The following is a 23,758-nucleotide window of genomic DNA, read 5'->3' as shown; positions in this document are numbered from 1 at the left end:
AAACAGTAGTGGAAACTTAACTGGCATAAGTGTTAAAATATGATTATTATATTAAGTTGTAATATAAGATATGCTGTATGTTTCCCTAATAAATAAATAAATAAATAAATAAATTACGAATTTCCCCCACGGGAACAGTTGGGGGGGGGGGTATGTAGGGCTCACCGGTGTCCAAGGCGCTAAATGCGCCCCAAACATCGGAATACCCACTAAAATACCAGCGGTACCCTTTCCTTCTTAACGAGGAGCGCCACGGGATCGCTTGTACATGCTGCCGTGATGCTATGCATTTTTTTCGATACAGCCTACTCCAACCGCAGGAGTTAAGAAAATCAAACAACTTTGACATTGAAATTACATTATATCAGTCGAGACCTAATATAAAAAAACTATGCTATTTATTTACTGTAGATTTATGAAAAAAATAACCTTTTGAATTTCGGCGAAGTTGTTATCGAACTTGGTCAAAGAAGTCGAGATGGCCTAGTGGTTAGAACGCGTGAATCTTAACCGATGATCGTGGGTTCAAACCCGGACAAGCACCACTGAATTTTCATGTGCTTAATTTGTGTTTATAATTCATCTCGTGCTTGACGGTGAAGGAAAACATCGTGAGGAAACCTGCATGTGTTTAATTTCATTGAAATTCTGTCACATGTGTATTCTACCAACCCGCATTGGAGCAGCGTGGTAGAATAAGCTCCAAACCTTCGCCTCAAAAGGAGAGAGGAGGCCTTAGCCCAGCAGTGGGACATTAACAGGCTGTTACTGTTACTGTTATCGAAGCTTTGGGAGTAAAATTAAATGAATATATGTTAGGTGGAATATATCTTACATTAAAAATAAAGATATATTAATTAATATTTGTTTGTAGTGCGTAATATAGCAGAGCTGTTAGCGAATCGCATGAAATTTTTATATATAAGGTTTGTTCAGCCTTACCCCTCCCGCATAATATAGTATAAGCCAGCCTTCTCTCATGATTGATTGTGAAGCGATAAAATTATCGCTTGCTTATCTTTAGATATTTTTATCCTGCGATTAAAAATACTTAGAAAATCGTGTCATTATGTTATACGTGATAACACGATTATCGTTCAACGATTTTTATTGACTGATAAGAAATTATCGCCCATATATTTTAAATTTATCGAAGAAAAAATCTATTAGCTATATTGAAAAATGTAAAATTTACATTTTTCTTACTAGATATCACTTATAGAACGATCGTGTAATTTTAATTTAGCGATACTGGATTTAATTACTATAAATTTAAGGGAGGCAAGGATCAAAGTAGCGTATCACCGTATGTTTTTAACATTTCAATGCCCCGCTGGTACGTGTTACGAATCGTTCGTCGTATAATTAAAACGAAAACTACGGTCAAAGATTTATAAAAGTCCCGTTCAGTATAATTGAATTAATTGTATTTAATTTTGTAATCAATTTATAGCTCATGAATAATTTTGATACTTTTTCTGTTACGACATATATTTTGGTTTATGGGATATCGTATGAGTTTGAACACCACGAACATTGGCATATATTGTGTACATGGAGAAAGTTATTATACATATATAACTTTCTTATATTGTGCCCGTAGATAGTGCTGAATCACATAATCTTATAAAGTTCTATGTCGGTCAACCGATACACGGACAGAATCGTTTTTCATAAATGTTGCTAAATTATTTGCGTCTAAAAAAATGACAAATAATTTTTTTTTTTTTTTTATAGAATAGGAAGGCGGACGAGCATATGGGCCACCTGATGGTAAGTGGTCACCAACGCTCTTAGACATTGGCATTGTAAGAAATGTCAACCATCGCTTACATATCCAATGCGCCACCAACCTTGGGAACTAAGATTTTATGTCCCTTGTGCCTGTAATTACACTGGCTCACTCACCCTTCAAACCGGAACACAACAATATCAAGTATTGCTGTTTTGCGGTAGAATATCTGATGAGTGGGTGGTACCTACCCAGACAAAGCTCTACCACCAGTAATATGAATGGTATATGAATGGTATGCTCGGACATGTTTATTTTTTTGCGACGTCATTGCTCCCTCTTAATTTCTTTGAACAGGCTCTTAAATATAACTCTACTTGGTAGTAGGGCTTTGTGCAATGCCATTCTGTGTGGGTACCGCACACTGATCACATATTCCACCGCCAAACAGCAATACTTAGTATCGTTGTGTTCCGGTTTGAAGGGTGAGTGAGCCAGTGTAACTACAGGCACACGGGGCATAGCAATTGCTCATTGATAATGAAAAGGATTATTAATATTTATTAGAGCATCAATGACTTTGGCGAGTGTTGACCAATTTCCATAAGGTGGCTCATTTGCCAGTCTGCCTACCTATTATAAAACGAACACGTCTTATTACGAATGATGCGTGAAGAGGCATCTTGCGGGCCGGAAAGGCGGGGGCGGCTACAGCCGAACATTCGTCCCGACTATACTGGCCGTCGTCGCGTTTGAACTCCACTACCACTTACCATCAGATGGAGTAGAGTAATTTGACTCCCCGGCAAATATAAAAAAAAAATTACGTTTGTAAATTCGTTTAAATGACAAACTCACCAATTGAAGGTCTAACGATCGCGACAGGAAGATTACCGCATTCCTTGATCAGCATGTCCTCGGCGAGCGCCTTGGTGAACGTGTATGTGTTGGGCCTGTCTCCTGGAATTATAATAAACGTACATGTATAACATTGCAAACCTCTTTGTTAATTGTATTCTTGTATTTCTTTAATCTCTTACAGTCTTGCTTATAAACATTTCGAGGGTGATCAGTTAAACAATGCTGCGTCTCCTTCTTTCGAATGTCAAATCAATAATGACAGAAAGGGAGAAATCAGTGTTTGAGTAACTAAGCAATGTTTGTAAGGCTATTATTGTTTTCTGCATGTAAAGCTCTAATTGTTTTTTTAAGGAAAAAATGATGAATATATTGTTTTTTTTTTCTTCGTCATTAGTTTGCCGTTATTTGGGGTCACCCGTGTATTTAAGCTGCACGAAAAAAGTATGACGCTAATCCACCTTGGACAAGAAGTTGTCTTTCTTTCAGAAATACGCTCATGCAAGAGTTTGCAAGTGGACCTCCACTCCATACGAGTTGTTACGCTTATGGGTTTAGATAAAGGATATGTCACTTGGGTCATTTAACTGTGACGCTTAAGGATGAATAGATTTTCATACAAATTACCTAAAGTTACAAGTGTGTAATATTTTGTCGTTGACCTACTATATCGTATCTTATAAGATAGGCTGAAAACAAATATAGTTAGTGAGAACACTGGTTCGATATTTAAAAAAAAACATACCAACTAAATCCGGCGTGATTCGATCTACCAGCTCATCAGGCAACGTTTGTACCAGGGTGACGACGTGCTCCGGGTGTGCGGGTGGAGCGTAAACCGTCTCCTCCACTCTTTCTCTCTCGCAGTTGCAGTATGCGGTCGACACGTGAACTAGAGCCTGTATATATACAATACATATAGATGCCGGAAAAGTAGTAGCTAGAGTAGCAACTGAGCTTAGTGCCAGTATCTCTCGATAGAATCTACCTTACAAACTTACGGTAGTTTTTAATTAAATTGAATCTTGTAAGGAAGTCATTCACTGTGTAACAGATGTACACAATAATCTTCTTCATTTCATTACATGAACGTTTGTTAATTAAATCGGAATAATAACAGATGATCTTAAATGATAAATACATCCACAAATAAGCGAAAATGGAAAATAGACAAGTGTATCGTTACAGACAAACACCGACATGCATAATATTTATATTCTCGAATAATACAACACTTTTTAGAACGCATTAATTATGCATACGCACGATTTTCCACCTGAAGTAGTACATAATTATGAAAATATTATACGAATGAACTCAAGATGCAAGGAAACCTCAACAGTCCATTCACTTAACGATGTGAAATGTGACCGGAATCGAATTCTGACGATTATTGTATGTAATAACCGTCAGAATTATCAGATATTTGTATATAACAAATAAAGGACCGGATTTACGGGTCTGGAGGTCCTAGAGTAACAAGGAAGTGAAGGCCCGAGACCTCACAATTATTAATTTATTGGTATTTCAATAGTATTTAGTGCGATCGTTAACATTCGTTTTATATAAATTCGTAAAATAGAAGATATCTACTGTATCAAGCTTTTTTTAATGATTGTTTAAGTAGCTATTTCGTCTCTCTCTATTGTTTAAGCTATTTCGTCTCTCTTGTGGCATCGGTGCTGTAGCCTCAGTGGTAGAAAATGTGATGAGTGGGTATTACCTACCCGGACGAGCGCGCACAAAGCCCTACCATCAAGTGAGGTGAACATACCTCCAGCCCGAGCATACGATGACAGAGTTGGACGAGCTGTTGCGTTCCCAGCATATTGATGGTGACTGACAGCTTTAGTTTTTCATCGAATTTAACCGTCGCAGCCGAATGGAAGACTACTGATACCTAAAAAGAAAAACAAAGTTATAAGAAAAACCAATACTTACATATGTCACAACCCTGTAACCAAGGGTATTTAAAAAAAAACCGCTGAGTTTCGCCGATTCTTCTCAGGTCTGATGTATTACTTCCGAACTGTTTGTAGGATTTTTGTCACTTGATAAGCAAGTGTAACGCTTCTATATTGTATAGAGATCTTTGACTATGATTTGGTTAAGTGCAACTAATTAATCGAGCACATGGTGACTGCCCACCAACATCAAATGATTCTCAAATTCTTTTGAAGAACTACCCCATAATTATACCCTATGGACGAAGCGATCCAATTCATCTAAACAAGGAGAAGGATTCCATAGCATACATGATGTCAGGCATTTACACGTATATAAAAGAAAAACTCTGCTATTTTTTTTTCCATGCAGTATACATATTGCACCGACCTCCAAGTAAACGGGTTTAAGAGAAAGCAAATCTAGATGATGGTTGTAAATATTTATTATGCCCTAATGTGAATGTGTGTTGGAATGCGAGTGGGCGTGGACGTGGGCATGGATGCAAGTGTGATTTTGATCTTAGAAAAGTGCAAATACCTTTGAATAGAATAGAATCATATTTTATTCTTAAACACGTGATGTAGAATAAACGTAAAATATAAAAAGTTCTAAATATTTTCGTAAAGCTAAAATATAACTAATAAATAATCACAAAATAAAAAATAAAACAGCTAGGTATATATATATATATATATATATTTTTACGAGACATACAAATACAACCCTAGCTGGGAGACCTTAACTATGTTTTACTAATTAAAAAAACAAAATAAATAATATATACTATATACAAATATCATTCAATTGAACCTGCTGTCGTCTTTAATGCTGTACGCGTATTTTATACTTATTATTTTAAATTTATATTTCTATTATTTTTTACTAGTTTAAGATCGCGGTTTAGAGAGCGGTGCACGTGTTAGGTATAAAAAAATAACCCAAGTCCTTTCTTCGGGCTTAAGTTAGCTTTACATCAAATTTCATCAAAATCGAATCAGCGGTATAGCCATGAAAACGTAACATTTCGCATTTAAAATATTATTAAAGATTGTATCCACAGGGCCACGGGCTTAATTCCGAAGGCTTTCGTTTCCATAGACATTTCATAGTCAAATACATGTTCCTAGCATAGCAACAGCTATTTTATGACATGCAAAAACATCATACGATTATCGTTACTAGGTTAATTAGGTTGAACATGAAACACGAGAGGGTTCAATTTCGGTTGAACAGAGCATATATCAATTGTATACGTCATAGCCGTTCTAAATTATTAGGACAAAACCTTTTGGTATGTAGCGCTTGTTAACCGACGCTTAGGAGTACCGTCAGCAAAACTATAAGCGTTATTTATTATTGAATTGTATTAATACGTACGTTTTGAATTGGAAAAGAAAGAGACAATATGATTGCAGAGGATGAAGTATATGAATTTTTTTTTAATGATACCTATTGTACATGTTTTGTTAAGTTTTTAACATTGTTCTTTTGTAATATCTATTTTGTTTCTTAATAATTATCTATATACTCGATAGAATCAAAATCAATTGGTGGTAGCTTTACATTTATTATAATACTAAAACGAATTATAAAAAGTGCTTGTAAAAGCCTACTGGAATATTCTTCACACGTCCTACCGCCAAACAGCAATACGTAGTATTGTTGTGTTCCGGTTGGTAGGGTAAGTGGTAGGGTGAGCCAGTTTAACTACAAGCTCAAGACGCATGATCTTAGCTTCCAAGGTTGGTGGTCAAGTGGTGATTTTAGGAATGGTTACTATTTATTACGGCACCAATGTGTATGGGCGGTGGTGACTACCTAACATCAGACGGCCCATCTGCATCTGCATTGTATATTATAAAAAGTAATCTAATTGGGAAATGGTAATAAAAATCTTGTCATTGTTCCACGCGGTCATGATTTCATCAATAACTTTATATGTATATAACAAAGCTGTGAAATCGTTTGAATACACTGATCAATATAAAAGTAAAGTATATAACGCAGCTAAAAAACTATACTATATATTGAAAATCCATTTAAAAAATACGATCAACGAATACCAAAAGATGTTAGAAAGTAAACGATGACTAGACATTAAAAGATATACAATTTGATACAATCATTTTGTGATAACTTATAGCACTTTTCGTTAAAGTTAAGTTTTTATAGATAATTGAAAGATTAAATAAACTGATAAAATTGTATTTTAATTGAGTACCAAAATTTATCCGTTTTAGATACTTGTTAATTATAAACTTACCTTCTGACATAACATTTCTTGGTCCGCTTGACTGATCCCTAATTCTGGTTCCGTGATATCGCCCACTATTGGTACGATCTTGTTGAGTTCTTGAGGCCGTTCTTTCCTTAACGTCTCGAACAACTACGAAAAAAAAAAATACCTTTAAAATTATACTTCAAATAGTTTAGATATTTAGCCTACAAGATTTTTTTTTACACATAATAAGTGTATAAGTTATAGAGTTATTTCATCAGCAAGCCCGTCTGGGTAGGTACCACCCACTCATCAGATATTCTACCGCAAAACCGCAGTATTTGGTATTGTTGTGTTCCGATTTGAAGGGTGAGTGAGCCAGTGTAATTACAGGCACAAGGGACATAACATCTTAGTTCCCATGGTTGGTGGCGCATTGGTGATGTAAGCGATGGTTAACATTTCTTACAATGCCAATGTCTATGAGCATTAGTGACCACTTATCATCAGGTGGCCCATATGCTCGTCCGCCTTCCTATTCTATAAAAAAAGCCTGAAAATATTGTGGTGCTGGTATCAGACCTCTACTCCTATTAAGATAGTATTGCACCATGCTGATCCAATGGTAGCATGTGGTTGAAAACCCAACAAACCCAAGTTACTTCAAGTAACATTATCTTTCTTCGAGAACGAGATGAATTTTATGAGTTTACCCACATTTGAACTCACGATCAGACTCACGTGTTCTATCCGCTGGGCCATCGGCTTTTATCTCGGTGATGGGTATAAACGTCTTTTTAATTCCATAGCAAGGTAAAATTTTCCTTAATCGCATCTCCTTTTAGATACCTTAAGCATAACCTTTTCAATGTGCGTAAAACGTAAAAAAAGTGCGTTTGGCACGAACTTATAATAAATTTTATTCTGATCGACGTTTTTCCACTTATCCAAAAAGCAATTGAAGAGAGAAATAATTCAAATTCATCGTAATCCTATATGGTCTTACTTTAGTAATAATTAAAATAGAATAGAATAGAATATGCTTTATTGTACACCAAATGAGTTACAGTACCATTTTAAACACGAACATATAAAACGAAAACTATTTATGTACAAAAGGCGGTCTTATCGCTAAAAGAGCCATCTCTTCCAGACAACTTTTGGGTGAAGTACATGATATAAATAAAGCGGTAAGGAGGTATACTGATCAATTCAACTTTTATTTTTTTAAACAAATATAAATTAAAAAAAATGTAATTATGATAATTATAAATAGCAATAAAGTGCGGCAGATAATAAAACAACACTCCAATGATAATTATAAAGATAAATAATACGCCTTGAGTCGGATTTTAAATGTGTTAATAGTTTGAGATCTCTTAAGTGGAGTGGTAAGGAATTCCATAGGCGAACTACTTGACAGAGAAGGAATTGGTATAAAAAGAAGAAGAGTGAGAGGGAATTTTGAGAATTAGATTATCGTCAGATCGTAAAGTGCGACCGTGCGAGTCCTTAAGGAATTCAAAAGGGTGTTTAAGATAGTGAAGAGAATTTGGATGAAAAAGTATACAGTAATTACTGTAGAACCATTTCTGTTACGCTATGTTAGTAAAAATAAATAAATAAAGTCATCAGTCAATTTATTGAAGGCAAACTGTCCACACATCACAATCATATCAAGGGTAAGGTTAAGGGTGAACTTGGAATAAGCTGCATCTGAATGAGGAGAATGACCTTTCGGTGTCAAGGTCAATGATATTTTCCATGCCATTATAGATGATAGCTTAATGTGTACGATTAGAACAATCACCTTCAAAACTTACAAGAATCTACACGTAAAATTCATGAAACGACTAAAAATGAAATCTAGTACTGAATCTAGGTATTTTAAAAATTTTTCCACGAAGAAAGGCTAATCGCGTGATTTACGTCACATGTTCAAGTTTTTCAACGAATATCGATCTTAGTTGATTATATGCTGTTTTATGGTCAAACTCATAACATATTAGACACGTCATACATTTTTGATTTTAACGTTTTATTATTGCAAGCTTTTATAGTAACAGCCTGTCAATGTCCCACTGCTGGGCTAAGGCCTTCTCTCCCTTTTAAGGAGAAGGTTTGGAGCTTATTCCACCAGGCTGTTCCATTGCGGGTTGGTAGAATATACATGTGGCAGAATTTCAAAGAAATTAGACACATGAAGGTTTCCTCACGATGTTTTCCTCCACTGTCAAGCATAAGATGAATTAAAAACAAATTAAGCACATGAAAATTCAGTGGTGCTTGACGGGTTCAAACCCACGATCATCGGTTAAAATTCACGCGTTCTAACAATAAGCCATCTCGGCTTGCAAGCTTTTAACTTTACCTATTTGAACGTGGGTCAACATATACAATTGAATTTAAGACCAGTTCTAACCGGTGCAGCTAAAATTTTGGACTTTTATTGTTGGTGAAAATATAGTCTAGTTGTTTTTAATTACTTATGGCCCTATAAACGTCGCTCAGCGGCTGTTTTGTTAAACTCTTATTTAACTTTTTCTGCCCTTATTGATTTGACATATGAAAGAAGAAAACCCAATATTGTTTATCTAATCACAATATAAGGTTACCTGTAAAGCTTTTCCACTCATTACTAATCCTCCATTAACAACAATAACTGGTCGTAAATATATTGACATCACACATATTTAATTTTAAAAAAGAAGTTTTACAGTTCAATTACGTTGTTGCAGTTGCTTAAATACAACAGACCATGTTACAAGCCACCAGTCAGGCCGATAAAAGTTATTCGGTTGTTCTAAAGAAATTCTCTGGGGCAACATGTGAGTTGCTCGTCCCATCAGACTATGAGGGTGAAGGTATAAATTGTGCCCCTGTGTTTGCCTAAATATTTATACACTAATAATCTGTTGTTCAACTAACTACTAGTACCATTAGAATAACTGGTGACGCATTTGTGCCAAGATGGACGAAATATATGTTTAAAAATAAGTACGTCGTCATTATTACTAATGTTTAAATGCTTCCATTGAAAAACCTTGAATAAAATCATAAATCAATGTTTGTTATTTTACTTAGAAGACATTTAAGTACCACTGCACAAACTACTTAAGTTCTAATATATAATAAAATTAAAGAATAGAAGTATTCACCATCGGAAGCTAGACGTGTTAATATTAAAATTAATTAATAATATACTTACGGGAGATTGTGTGAGTTCTGTAAGACGGGACGCCACATCCTGACCACGCTTCGGCCTCATCAATAAGTAGATCTTCTTGATTTTAGGACAACTCCTCAACAATTTTTCGACCAGCACCTGTCATTAGGTCTATACATATAATCAAACAGAAGCACGCCACCAATTTTCTATAATTGGTCTATTGCTTATATATTTAGAAGATTAGTTCTTACTAAAATAAAAAAAAACTTTACTACACTATACTAAATATATCCTACAGGTAGCAAAATAAATTGTTTAAACATTACTGGCCACTTAATTTGGCTTCCATACGTAAGGACACGTATGTCATTGCACACAACAGACACATATCCCATTATGTTTTATGTTATTCCACCACGATTACACCAGCTAGATGATATATGTTCGCCAAAACTTTATCCGATCACAAGGTTATTTATAATCACAAATTAAGCTCACGAAAAGACACCTGTCTTGGTCTTCCGGGTGTGAACCCAAATTTAAGACAAGTGACAGACACACCAGGTACCTTCGATAAGTTTTAAAACTATAAGGAATATAAACGTTACGTTTGATTGAATGACGTTTCTAGACGGTTAAGTATACAACTCATAAGCATAAACCATTTTTTTCTTTCATGACACCTTCCACTTAGTCTTCAATCATCGGCTAAGATGTATTTACTGACAGGTCATTTCAGCATAAACGTCTTAAAAAATTAAGTCATCTATCCGGTTTCACTCTGAAACCCTCGATGAAGAGTCATGAGCTATAGTCACTATAAAAAAGCTAGATATCCTCACCTTTCCCATAAAACCGGTTCCACCAGTAACAAACACTGATTTGTCCGCATAAAATTCCGCTACCGGAATATACTCCTGACTCGGCCCAAAATGGCCGCCAAGGCAAGACGCCATATTTATACCCTTTTCAAACGTTTCAAAGTTAAATTTTAGAAGGCATCAGTTTCTTGTAACGCATGCGCCTGTTTCTATTAATCTTGAATTATTCTGCGATTGTCACTCTTCCCAACATGGCCGACTGCAACAATGGAAATAGCAATGAGTATTTCTTTAGTGAGCTTAGTGGCGCGAAAATAACTCGCGAATGTCATGAAAAAAAAATATGCAAATAATACAATAGCATAGTTATATGTATGAAAAAAAGTTATAATTAAAAAGTTCAGTTCGTTTGGAGCCTAATTACTCTGTTGTTGAATATTTTCGCATCAACACATACAATATATATGTCCTTCATACAATACCATATAAAAAAAGCATTTGAAGGAGATACAACTTTAAACTGTAATTTAAATGTTATCAACTGATAATATTAATTTTTTGTCTGTGGATTGTCTACATAACAATGTTTAATTTTATTATGTTTTCCTGTTTTAAAAAGAAAGTGAAACTAAAGTGTAAATTTCATACTCCATTGCCTAAAGCCTCTTGAAGAGGCTTCATTTTAATCTACCACGCTGATTCCATGCAGATTAGTTACGTTAGAGATAATATATATTTACAAATTTAAAATTTATTATTAGCCACCAAAGCGTGTGTTTATAGTTTTTTAAACTATTTATTATTGAAAAAAAAATACAAATATATCAAAATTATTGCATTGTCCTAAGACTTTGATAAGTGTGCGAAGTTTCGCTTCAATCTAACGTTTTCAAATGGGTGAAAATCACGTAACATATATACATACCAAGCTAATAAAAGTGCGTTAATAAAACGATAGACAGAGATCAACATACAACAAAAAAATCACTGTGAAAAAGAATTTTTGAGAAATAACAGTAAATATATTTATTTACAATACACGAACGGGCCGGTTTGCGTGGTTGGTAGATACTTGCCTTTCACACCGAAGGTGGTTTCGATTCCCACCCAGGACAGACATTTGTATGCATTAACATGTCTGTTTGTCCTGAGTCTGGGTGTAATTATCTACATAAGTATGTATTTACGAAAGAAAAGTAGTATATGTAGTATATCAATTGTCTGGTTTCCTTAGTATTCCATAGTCTCTGATTAGTTTGGGATCAGATGGCCGTGTGTGAATAGTGACCCAGGAATTTATTATTATTAATTTTGGTTACGACATAATCACTAATAGTACTAAATAGTGCACAAGAAATATTACCAGCCACGTAATCGTTGCCGGCTTAATTTAAAAAAAACCTTTACAACTCGGGCGTCTATAAATTGTACGCACGTGTAACAAACTCCACAAATTTCCAATTCTATCGAATCAAATAACACGAACAGAAGTGTTATTTTTTTATATAAACTTTTATTTAGAAACTAACGCTACATTCGCGGTTACGCTCACGTCATAATTAATTAATTATTATATTTTTTTAATTAATTATTACATGTACAAAGGACATAACATCTTAGTTCCCAAGCTTGGTTGCGCATTGTTGATGTAAGGTATGGTTAATATTTCTAACAGTGAACATGTCTATGGGCGGTGATGACTGCTTACAACCAGGAGATGCATTTGCCAGCCTACCTAAGTCAAATTAAATAAAAAAGATACATTTAAAGAAATCAACGTACAACAAAATACCGATTAATACGGTATTCACAACTTAATAAAAAAATATTTGTTGTTTGATGGATGTTTTGGGAGATTTTCATCCGTCACGTGCAGGTGATATTTTCCTTTATCATACGAGATGAATTAGTAATACAAATACAAGATGAAAATTCAGTAGTGCATGGCCGGATTTGAAACTGCAATCACCGGTTCATATTCTAACCACTGAGCCATTCCGGATCAGCAATACCTCTCATTGGAAAGTATATTATTCCTTATTAAGGTTGCTTGAAATCAAAGAAATTTTAAAAACCTATTGCTATTAAAACATACATTAATAATTATTATAATTTTAATATTTTGTAAATATATATATAAAAAAGGCAAAGATATACATAATTCCAATAATCATTCTCTTACATACATTTAATATGTTGCAAATAATATATAATACACTCAAGGGGCAATTTTTATGAAATTTTTTAGTATCTTCTAAGAGTCTAAAGATAATTTTAAACCACATTGTCCAATTATCGTAGGATACACCCAAAAATATGCCACGAGAACGAAGTCATAGCTACCAGCTATTAATATATAAAATAGAATTACCTGTCACTTTAAAGTAAATAACAGTCCAAACATTTTACTCTAGTCAGTAATATTAACAGTTTCACATATATGGTTTATATTTATGTAATATATAAGATAAACACGCGTATATCGTCGCGTTACCTCAAACAATGTTATAACACTAAACTCAAGACTGAATATTTTATCTGATAAAATATTTTTTTTATTGATAAAACGCATGACGTGTCGCCTTATATAATCTGTCGACTTTACGTTTACTGGCAGGTAACAGAAGATTTTATTTTAAGGTTTTATATGAAACGATTAACATATATATAAACTAATACTATAAAAGCGAAAGTAGCTGTGTATGTCTGTTACGCCTTCCTATTTATTATGAAGATAGATATATAGATTAGTTTTTTAAACTAATATCTGACCCCCTTCCCATACGCGGACGAAGTCACAGTCAAATACTCTTATAAATGTAAATACTGTTATGCTAATATTATAAACGCGAAAGCTTGTCGTCTTTTTTGTAGAGAGTATGTGATACATAGCCTATATCTTAAGTCACGGTATAAGCTATCTTTAATCCAAATTCTATCCAAAACCGTTAAATAGTTTTTGTGTGAAAGAATAAAAAAGATCCTAAATCTTTTACTCTCTTACCTTCAAACCAGACCTAGCCGCGGACAGAAGCTAGTATAACTAATCAAATGGTAGATTATCTAACAATTATGAACGACGACGTATATTTTTTTCTAATAACACTGACCTAACCTAACCGAAACATTAGAAATCGAGAGATTATAAACCATTGAAAACTTCTTATAGAACAATATTACCTACAAAAACCTTCCCCGACACCCGCTGCAACTTCTGGTATGAGAATAATGCATATAGGTTTAGTAGCTTTTTTCAATTAAGCATTACAAAAAACACGCCTAATTTATTAGTACAACTTGAATGACCCGTTTATAATATTTCTAAATTTATTATGAACTGGCGATCCTTGACGGAAAATTTTACGGTGATATAAGGTTCTCCAGACCGATTTCGGTGCCAACTACGCAGGACATATTATAGTACACAAGTGTGTGCACAAACACAGGTGCACTCTCTATTCCCTAACTCTCATAATCCGATGGGACGGCAATCCGACACGACCGGAAATAGTTCAGGCGCAGGACCAACGGTTTTATGTGCTTTCCAAACCACGGGAGTGTACACACTTCCAACTTCCAGACCCCGGGCTGCTACTGAGAATTTTCTGACAGTAAAACCCAATAACTTTTTATTGGCCCAACCTGGGAATTGGACCCACGGATCTCCGGGTCGACGGCCTTATATCTAGCCACTAGAACAACGAGGCAGTCGGTGATATATACCATAATTGATGATTATTGATGATATTTTTGATGTTGAAAATTACTCAACACGACTTTAAAATCAAATGCCTTACAAACACGGTAATTTACATAGTTATTTATATGTGTTCGTTTATATTAGTAATGTCTCATTGGCATAATAGCTAGCTCATAAAGACAGATCCTGGCCTATTTTCATTCTTCTGTCACAAATTTCCGCCCAAAGTTTAAAAATTCCCGCGCCTTAGAAAGGACGTTAAATCGCCTAGTGCTGAACACTGTGCAGTGGTGTAAGAGGTCATATCGGATTATTATCAGGATATTTATCATTAAAATCTTAAATTTTGAATTAAAAATTTGTTAATTGTTTTTTGTTAAATAAAGGTTTTATTATTTTATTAACACTACAAAAAATATATTTAATGAGATATGAAATATGTCGAAACAAAAAATACCAATTTACTACCTGAATAGCGAAACCATTAGCAAGTTGTTATCAGATAATATGCTTTGAACCCTGATAACACGATTGCAAGTGATACATGATCAGAAATTATAAATTTTATCGGTAAATTTTTAAACGATAGGCCTTTAATGATAGGCAATGCACCTTTCTATGATAAAACGGTACATTCCTTACGACGGCTTTCATATTCGCCGGTTCTTAGGTCTGAGATGTTTATTTCCGAACCGGTGATAGATTTATGTCAATCAATAAGCAAGTACATCTCATATCCCATGAGTTATTCCTTACACCGTTGGTTGCCTGGAAGAGATCGCTATGTAGCGATAAGGTCTCTATATGGTGTACAATAAAGTAAAAACTCAAGTAAGTGTAATGCTTCTATATTGAATAAATTATTTGACTTTGTCATGACTGAAAAAGGTTGATGTAAAGAGTCAGCTCTTTTGATTTGATTGGTAGTCAATTGTTGCATCATGTTACTTTGTTCTTTTAAACTGTTACTTTTTTTTTTAACAATTCATCTACACTAGTCAATCGGCCAAAGCCAAAATGGCCCAGTGGTAAGAACGCGTAAATCTTAACCGATTATCGTGGGTTCAAACTCGGGCAAGCGCTACTGAATTTGCATGTGCTAAATTGTGATTATAATTCATCTCGTGCCTTACGGTGAAGGAAAACATCGTGAGGAAACCTGCATGTGTCTAATTTCACTGAAATTCCGCCACATGTGTATTCCACCAAGCCGCACTGGAGCAGCTTGGTGGAATAAGCTCCAAACCTTGTCCTCCAAATGGGAGAGGAGGCCTTTAGCCCAGCAGTGGGACATTAACAGGCTGTTACGGACGGACGGGAGTCAATCTCAATCCTTCTATCTAGACGTGTTTTAAATTCAAATTTATACTTTTATTTAATTATCTATACGTAAAAATAAAATTGAAGTGTCTGTCTGTGATTTCAAAATGTCTGCCTCTTTTAAAGTGTATTTGCAATTTATCAAAACCAAAACAAGCTTTTTTAAATGTTTTTTGGCCGTCTATATGTCTATTTATCCAGGCTAATTTTTGAAGCAGCTAAAAATTACAAGATGATATAACTAAATTATTATAAGATGTGTTTATTCCATCAAAATCGGCTGAGTCTATCAAAAGTTATAAAAACGTATTTTTGTCATCAATGACTTTCCTGACTGATTCATAACGCAGAGAAACATTGACGATGTAAGAAATATTAAACTTGGAAACGAAGATGTTATGTCCCTTGTGATTATAGTTACCCTGGCTCACTCATCTTTCAAACCGGAACGCAACAATACCAAGTATTGCTGTTTAGCGGCGGAATATATGATGATTGATTGGTATCTACCCAAACGAGCTTGCACAAAGCCAATTTACAAAGAGGAGCTTCGATTATTCATTATTAATATAGGTTTCATTGAGTTGAATAGTTTTGTTTAATCTGAGTTTGATTAAAAAAATATATTCGTACGTTTGCTCATTTACAGTATTCACTATATCCAACGGGGTGGATAGATGACCGGGATATTTCAGCAATCGTACATCAGAAGACATGTATAAAATCAAATTTTCTTCAACCCATTTATGTCACTATAAAATAAATTGAGGCAAACTACAGTTATTTACAGTGAGTTTATCGATCTAGAATTTAAAAAAGGACCCTTGATGTACTTTTATCTAACCAGAATGACATGCTTCTTACTTTAAAATCACAGACCAGTCCAAATTCTAACCAATTATTATTCCTTTACTTATACTTAAGAGCGAAGCCGCGGGCAATAGTTAGTATATTGTATTTTACAGTGCCATGACTGAGGGCGTACTTGGTGTGATTTGGGAGTATAATTATCTAGTAGGGCAAATCAAAATATTTTTATTCAAATAGACTTATACAAGTACTTATGAAACGTCAAGCGCTACCACCGGTTCGGAATGTAGATTCTACCGAGAAGAACCGGCAAGAAACTAAGGCAAGAAGGTAATTCAAATATTCTTTAAATAATTTAAATATTCTTTAGGTAATTTAAATCTTCGTCGAATGAAATGCGATTTTGTACTCCCTTTTATATTGAGTACATAATATTATTATATAAGTATCTGCGTTTCGCTATTTCATCCGCTTTAATTTTACACTACATGACAAACACGAATTTCATATTCTTGTATCAATTGTATGAAAACGTGGCGCCATCTGTTGACGAATATTTCTAGCTTATTTATTGAGGAAATTCGTCCCACGTTGATTTGTTTGGACCACGTCAACTTGCTCTGAATAACACGAGATATTGCACATGTAATTGTAAAAGGTTATTACACAATTGCTAAATGCAAAAGATTGCGCATCTATTTTATTAACAAAACTCTATCGCCCGTACTTATGAACGTTGCGTAGCGATTGTTTAGTTGAACACTGATTTCTCTCTATCTGACATTATTGATTTGACATTCGAATAAAGAAGGCAGAGCATAGCCGTATGTTTTATATATTTATTTATTGATTTTCTTTAATTATATATTCTTTTATTATTAATATAATTTAAGTTACCTATCAAATATGTATTATATATATTAGCTGTCGGTAGTGGCTTCGCCCTGTTTTGAGGAGGAGAAAGATATTTGTAAGATATTAAAAAAGAAGTAGATGGACGGGAATAGCGAGTGCTGCCGAGCTCTTTCGTCTCGCGAAGAAAAAAAAGGGGTATTCGAATTTGACTGTCAACCTTCGCTAGTCGGAGAGGCGCTCGAAGAAGAAGAAGAAAAAATTGTAACTGTCCTTGGGATTTAATCTTTTTTCATATAAAATTTTATCAAAATCGGTTCAGTGGTTTGCCTTTGAAAGACTAACAGACAGACACAGTTACTTTCGCATTTATAATAATAGCATAGATATATAAGAAGACGTAGGTTCTTATATTGATATGTGAATCCATTTTTATGTTCGGTACAAATCTAATTTACACCCGGGATTACGGAATACCGCTGTTGCTATGTGTTAAGCATTACATAATGTATTTCTAGAAAAGTAGATTAGAAATTATACTGTAGGTTATCTGATGTATGCGTACAAACGTAACGTACGCAAATTATAAGAAAAAAACAATCAAAATATACTCGATAAACCATCGAAATATTATAAATTATTGTACTAAAATTGAGTATGAAAGAACAATTTTCTGAATCTTTTAAGACTTTGGCCCTCTTGTTGGTCTAGTGATTAGATATAAGGTTCCCGGTTCCAGATCCCGAGGTTCTCGGTTCAAAATCTACGTCGGGCAGATAAATATTATTGAGTTAGAAAGTGGTATGCGATACTGACCATAATTATGATAACAATTTAAGAATACACGCATCAAAATAGTATCAACATACATCGGTTGTCAACATTTCACGGCCGAGTAAAGAAGTGAGTTCTTACAGATTTACAACAGAATTACGGTGATACGCTAATTTTACACGTATATGTTTTAAATGTTAAAATCATTAGACTCAATATCGCATACCATTTTCTTCAAGTTTCTTTCGATAGAGTAATATACAATTCTACTAATAAAGTGTCCGTACGAAGCATAATAATAATATTAAGTACTAATAACTGGTATTATAAGCCTCGTATAACTTTGAAGTACACTCATATAGTATTCTTAGAGCTTGAATTTCGAAAGCGTCTTTCAGTTATTCAATAATTATTTATCAAAATAGAAAATGTCTATTTTTTTTTTTTCGTTTACCCCACTCTAGAATTGGAGGGTGATTATTTCCACTCAATCCAACGAGTGGGGTATCCTTGAAAGTCTTTTAAAATAAAGTAGATTTCTTTGATCATTTCAATTTGAATCTTAAGCTCAAGATGTTGAGGTTTAAAGTGGCTTGCCTTAAGTGATTATTTATCAAAACCCACGTTCAACAAATTTAAATATATATATTATTTTTATATATAATTAAATCTTTAATACATATTTATAATAAGCAAATAAAACCGTTGGCCCTGCGTCTGAACTCGCTCCGCTCGTGCCGGATTATCGTCTTTTTGTCGGCGCACACTTGTACATACGTATAATATTTCGTGCAGTTAACTCTAAAAGTCTCTAAAAGTCTCCTCAAGAATGGCTGCTGTAGCTGAAATAAATCGGGAAGTTATCGTATGGTGTGCTAGATACAGCCCACTGACTTTTTTTACAATCAAGTTCGGAAAGCGTTCAGATGCAAGATCAACGGCTTTATTTGCTTTCCGAGGCACGGGAGCGTTAACGTTAACAATCCTCAAGCTCCGAGATTTTATTGAGAATTTCTTGAAACTGTAACCCAATGGTTTTTCAATCCCGTGACCTTAAAATATACAGCTATATGAGTTAGCTAATAAACCATTAAAATGTATATATGTTAAGGGTTCTAGCAATGCCTTATGCCCATTTTTAGGAATTACTAATAATCTTATTTTCTTATTTACCCCTCCAATAAGCGTACAGCTTATGTATGTGGTACGACACTAGTCCAAGGGGTCAAAATCGAATCCGCGGCTTTTACATCGCTAAGCAGCCCTTATATCATTGAGCTATTGACCCTTAATTAACGAAGCCTTTTGTCAAGGAACCACTGATATTTAGAAAACCAGAACTTTTAAGAATCGGTACATGTTCATACAAGTATTCCAGGATGTCAATTTATAACTTTTACATTACCGGACATTCCGTAAGCCATATAGCTGTTTTCCCTTATGTTGTGTAATCCATTATTTAACTTTAATGGTATTATATATTAACCTAATTACAAAATTTAATATAATATGTATTATTAAATATTAAAACGCTCATTTGGTCATTGATATATGTAAACGTTCCGGTTGGCGTGTTTGGTATGGTGGTAGATATCCTTCACGCCGAAGGTTGTGAGTTCGATTCCCACCCATGACAGACATTTGTATGCATGAACATGTCTGTTTGTCCTGAGTTTATCTATTATTTATATAAGTATGTATTTACGACACAATTTGCTTGACGGTGAAGGAAAACATCGTGAGGAAACTTGCATGTGTCTAATTTCGTTGAAATTCTGCCACATGTGTATTCTACCAACCCGCATTGGAGCAGCGTGGTAGAATAAGCTCCAAACCTTCTCCTCAAAAGGGAGAGGAGGCCTTAGCCCAGCAGTGGGACATTAACAGGCTGTTACTGTTACTGTACTGTATTTACAAAAGAAAAGTAGTATATTTAGTATATCAGTTGTCTGGTTTCCATAATACAACCTCTGCTTAGTTTAGGATCCGATGGCTGAATGTGAATAATGTCCCAGGAAAAAAAAGCATTTGAATAAAATACAATCGTATCGTCCGATTATTAATGTTGATGTTGATTTTTTTTATTACCTTATTTATTTTATTTATGTAATAGGTTAGCGGGCAAATGGGCCACCTGATGGTAAGTGATCACCACCGCCCACACCAAAGCCCAAGAGTCAATGGCGCTGTAAGAAATATTAACCATGATTATACGCCATCAAACTTAGGTAATAACAAGGGGCACAACACCGTCCCTTGTGCCTGTAGTCACACTGGCTCACTCACCTTCATATCGAATTACAATAAACTAATTATTGATGCTTGCTGTGTAGAATATGTAGTGGTGAGTGGTATATTATATAACTAACAGCCTGGCCCGACTTCGTCCGGGTTCTCTAATCCTAAAAAATATTTATTTTAGTGGATATTTTATAGAATTTTTGATTGATTTGATTCTTTGGTTTACATTATTGTAATTTTCGTAGGAATCACTATTTTTTTCATGATATGTAATTTACATATGTTGCTCGCTGGTAATAAAGCTTTCTGTAGGTGAAAGAATTTTTAAAATCGGTTCAATAGTTTTTTAATTTATCCGTTACAAGCAAACACAAAAAAAAAATCCTATCTCTTTATAAAATTAGTTTAGAAGCTTAGATAATTTATTGATATATTTAAAAAAAAAAACAGTCAAAATAATATTTGTTCACATCGGTGGGATACATAACATGTGCTAGTAAAAATATTTTTACATGTACCTGTTCTGTGCCAACGTCCGGCCGTGACCTCGGCTTATTGATCGAGAGTCGAGACGCGTAGAGAGTATACAGATTAACTAGTTTACAGAGAGATCCGTATAAACGCGTGCACTACTCTATATTTTTAAGGTTGTATTTAAGAAACACCAATAATTTTAATCATTATATTGAATCACTTATGCTTGATGATATAATGTAAATTATCTATCGTTAATCACTCAAAATTAGTCATACTCGATACACGTAATAATTATTGTTTTAAAACTGTCATCGTGATATTATAAAAAGTATCAATTTGAAGAATAAAAGAGCGAGACAGACATATATTTCATGTTTTCGCATTGTCTCAAGAGTCAAAGCGTCAGTGTCTTTGGATCTTAATATAAAACTCCCATATTTGGTAGTATAAGCTGTCTTAGGTTTTGTATGTATACTGCGCCGTGTTATATTACGCACACATATACCACGTAATGTAACGTTATACGCACGTGCATAGATATATCTCGTGATAAATATCGATATAGACAAATAACGAATAATATTTAAAAAAATATTAAACTTCCTGTTTGATGATCTAGACAATATATATAGTAAAAGCCTGTCAAATCTGAGTTAAGTCCTTTACACTTAAGGACTAGGTTTACATGGCCTATATCAGTTTTTACAAGATAAGCAGGCAGGCTAGCTGAGTTTGAACCCACAATCTTCGGTTAAGTATCACACGTTCTAACCACCCAGCCATATCGGCTTTTAAGTACATATTAGTACTCGATACGTTTTTTTTTTTAATTATAAAATTTTAATAATCTGTATAGAACCGGTTTATGTCGGCGTTTTGCAGTCAGTAGTCAGATGTCGGCGTAATATCGGTCGGTGCTCAATTGTCGGTATCCGGTAAATGTCGGTTAATATGAGAAACCACACAAACAGCACAATTATATGTATATTCCCAGTGTTTGTTATAAAAGTAAATATTCCACTGCTGGACACTACTCCGTTGCGGATTGATGTATACAAGTGTAGTAGATCATTATATATACTGGTAGTAGGGCTTTGTGCAAGCTCGTCTGGGTAAGTACCACTCATTCATCAAATATTCTACAGCAAAACAGTACTCGGTATTATTGTGTTCCGGTTTGAAGGGTGAGTGAGCCAGTGTAATTAAAGGCACATGGGACATAACATCTTAGTTGCCAAGGTTGGTGTTGCATTGGCGATGTAAGCGATGGTTAACATTTCTTACAATGCCAATGTCTATGGGCGTTGGTGACCTCTTACCATCAGGCGGCCCATATGCTCGTCCGCCTACCTATACTATAAAAAAAATCTGACACATGCAGGTTTCCTCACGATATTGTGTTTCACAGACGTACGGCATGAATTAAAAGCACAAATTAACCACATAATAGTACAGCGGTACTTTCCCAGGTTCTCTCGTACCCAGCCTAAATGTTAAATTGCTTGATATTTAAAAAATTGCAATCAAAGAAAATTAATAAATAAATTTTTTTTTTTTTTTTTATAGAAAAGGAAGGCGGACGAGCATATGGGCCACCTGATGGTAAGTGGTCACCAACGCTCTTAGACATTGGCATTGTAAGAAATGTCAACCATCGCTTACATATCCAATGCGCCACCAACCTTGGGAACTAAGATTTTATGTCCCTTGTGCCTGTAATTACACTGGCTCACTCACCCTTCAAACCGGAACACAACAATATCAAGTATTGCTGTTTTGCGGTAGAATATCTGATGAGTGGGTGGTACCTACCCAGACGAGCTTGCACAAAGCCCTACCACCAGTGAATATATACTTACAATGATAAAAACGAGCCTCGTTACTAAAATAGTTATAATTTTCTTTATATTGTAATAATACATAGCAACGAAGTATATAACAGAGGAGAGGGGTGATGACATCTTAAGATTACGTTTACCGTTACGTCATACGAGGCGTCGATCTTGCTAACGGATGTTTCAGATAAAAAAAAATTATTACAAAGTCCTGGGTTCAAATCACGGGCCAGGACTTGAATAATTATGTATAATAATTCTCAGTAGCCCGTTGATAGAAAGTAGCAATGAATCACTGTTCAAACAATCGAAAGCATGTAAAGCCGTCCTGCGCCTGATTTATTTCCGGTTGGCACTGATTACCGTCCGAATAAATTATAAGTGAAACGCAATATATAGTGCACCTGTGTTTGAGAATATTTCTGCAATGATCACTTGTGCTTATGCGGCTATGACACATGCCGCCGTGGCGAAATTCGGTCAGGACATAATTATTATAAATGACAGATTATATTTTATCTGTGCCATATCTTTTATCTATATTATCATTAGTATTCTTTAGATTAATTTAATTTTAATATTTAACATCAACAGTATCATTATATTATAAAATTATCTTTATAATATAATATAAAAAGCAATGACGTACGATTTAACTCACCTTTTTGATTTATACAATTTGCCAGCTTAAAACAATTTATTTATTTTAAAGAAACGTACAAGTTTAGTTTTAATTACATTATAAAACATAATTATATTGCATTTGTGATTATAATTCATCTCGTGCTTGACGGTGAAGGAAAACATCGTGAGAAAACCTGCATGTGTCTAATTTCACTGAAATTCTGCCACATGTGTATTCCACCAACTAGCGTTGGAGCAGCGATGTGGAATAAAAGCAAATGTGGAAGCTCCAAAGCTTCTCCTCAAAAATAGAGAGGAAGCCTTAGACATTCACAGATTGTTACTGTATTTTTTTTATTGTTATTATATTGCATATCAGT

General features: G+C 34.5%; 1 protein-coding gene across 3 annotated transcripts in view; it reads right to left on the bottom strand.

Moving 5' to 3' along the window:
* Positions 1-23,758, bottom strand: part of LOC126778850 (putative fatty acyl-CoA reductase CG5065) — a 61,194-nt gene that overhangs the window by 11,014 nt on the left and 26,422 nt on the right. For 2 of the 3 annotated variants that reach the window (XM_050502561.1, XM_050502564.1), the window contains exons 2-7: positions 10,767-11,004; positions 9,964-10,080; positions 6,801-6,923; positions 4,365-4,490; positions 3,336-3,489; positions 2,591-2,692 (exon numbers count right to left, since the gene is read on the bottom strand). In XM_050502561.1, coding sequence (XP_050358518.1) covers positions 2,591-2,692; positions 3,336-3,489; positions 4,365-4,490; positions 6,801-6,923; positions 9,964-10,080; positions 10,767-10,880 — 736 coding nt within the window. In that variant the 5' untranslated portion in view covers positions 10,881-11,004. Of the gene's footprint in view, positions 1-2,590; positions 2,693-3,335; positions 3,490-4,364; positions 4,491-6,800; positions 6,924-9,963; positions 10,081-10,766; positions 11,005-13,116; positions 13,247-23,758 lie in introns of those variants that run through there. The other variant, XM_050502563.1, reaches the window with a different exon arrangement.

The sequence above is a fragment of the Nymphalis io genome, chromosome 27, assembly GCF_905147045.1.
Source record: "Nymphalis io chromosome 27, ilAglIoxx1.1, whole genome shotgun sequence".
NCBI lineage: Eukaryota > Metazoa > Arthropoda > Insecta > Lepidoptera > Nymphalidae > Nymphalis > Nymphalis io.
Note: the sequence above shows the minus strand (reverse complement) of the source record. Positions and strands in the feature narration are given on the sequence as shown.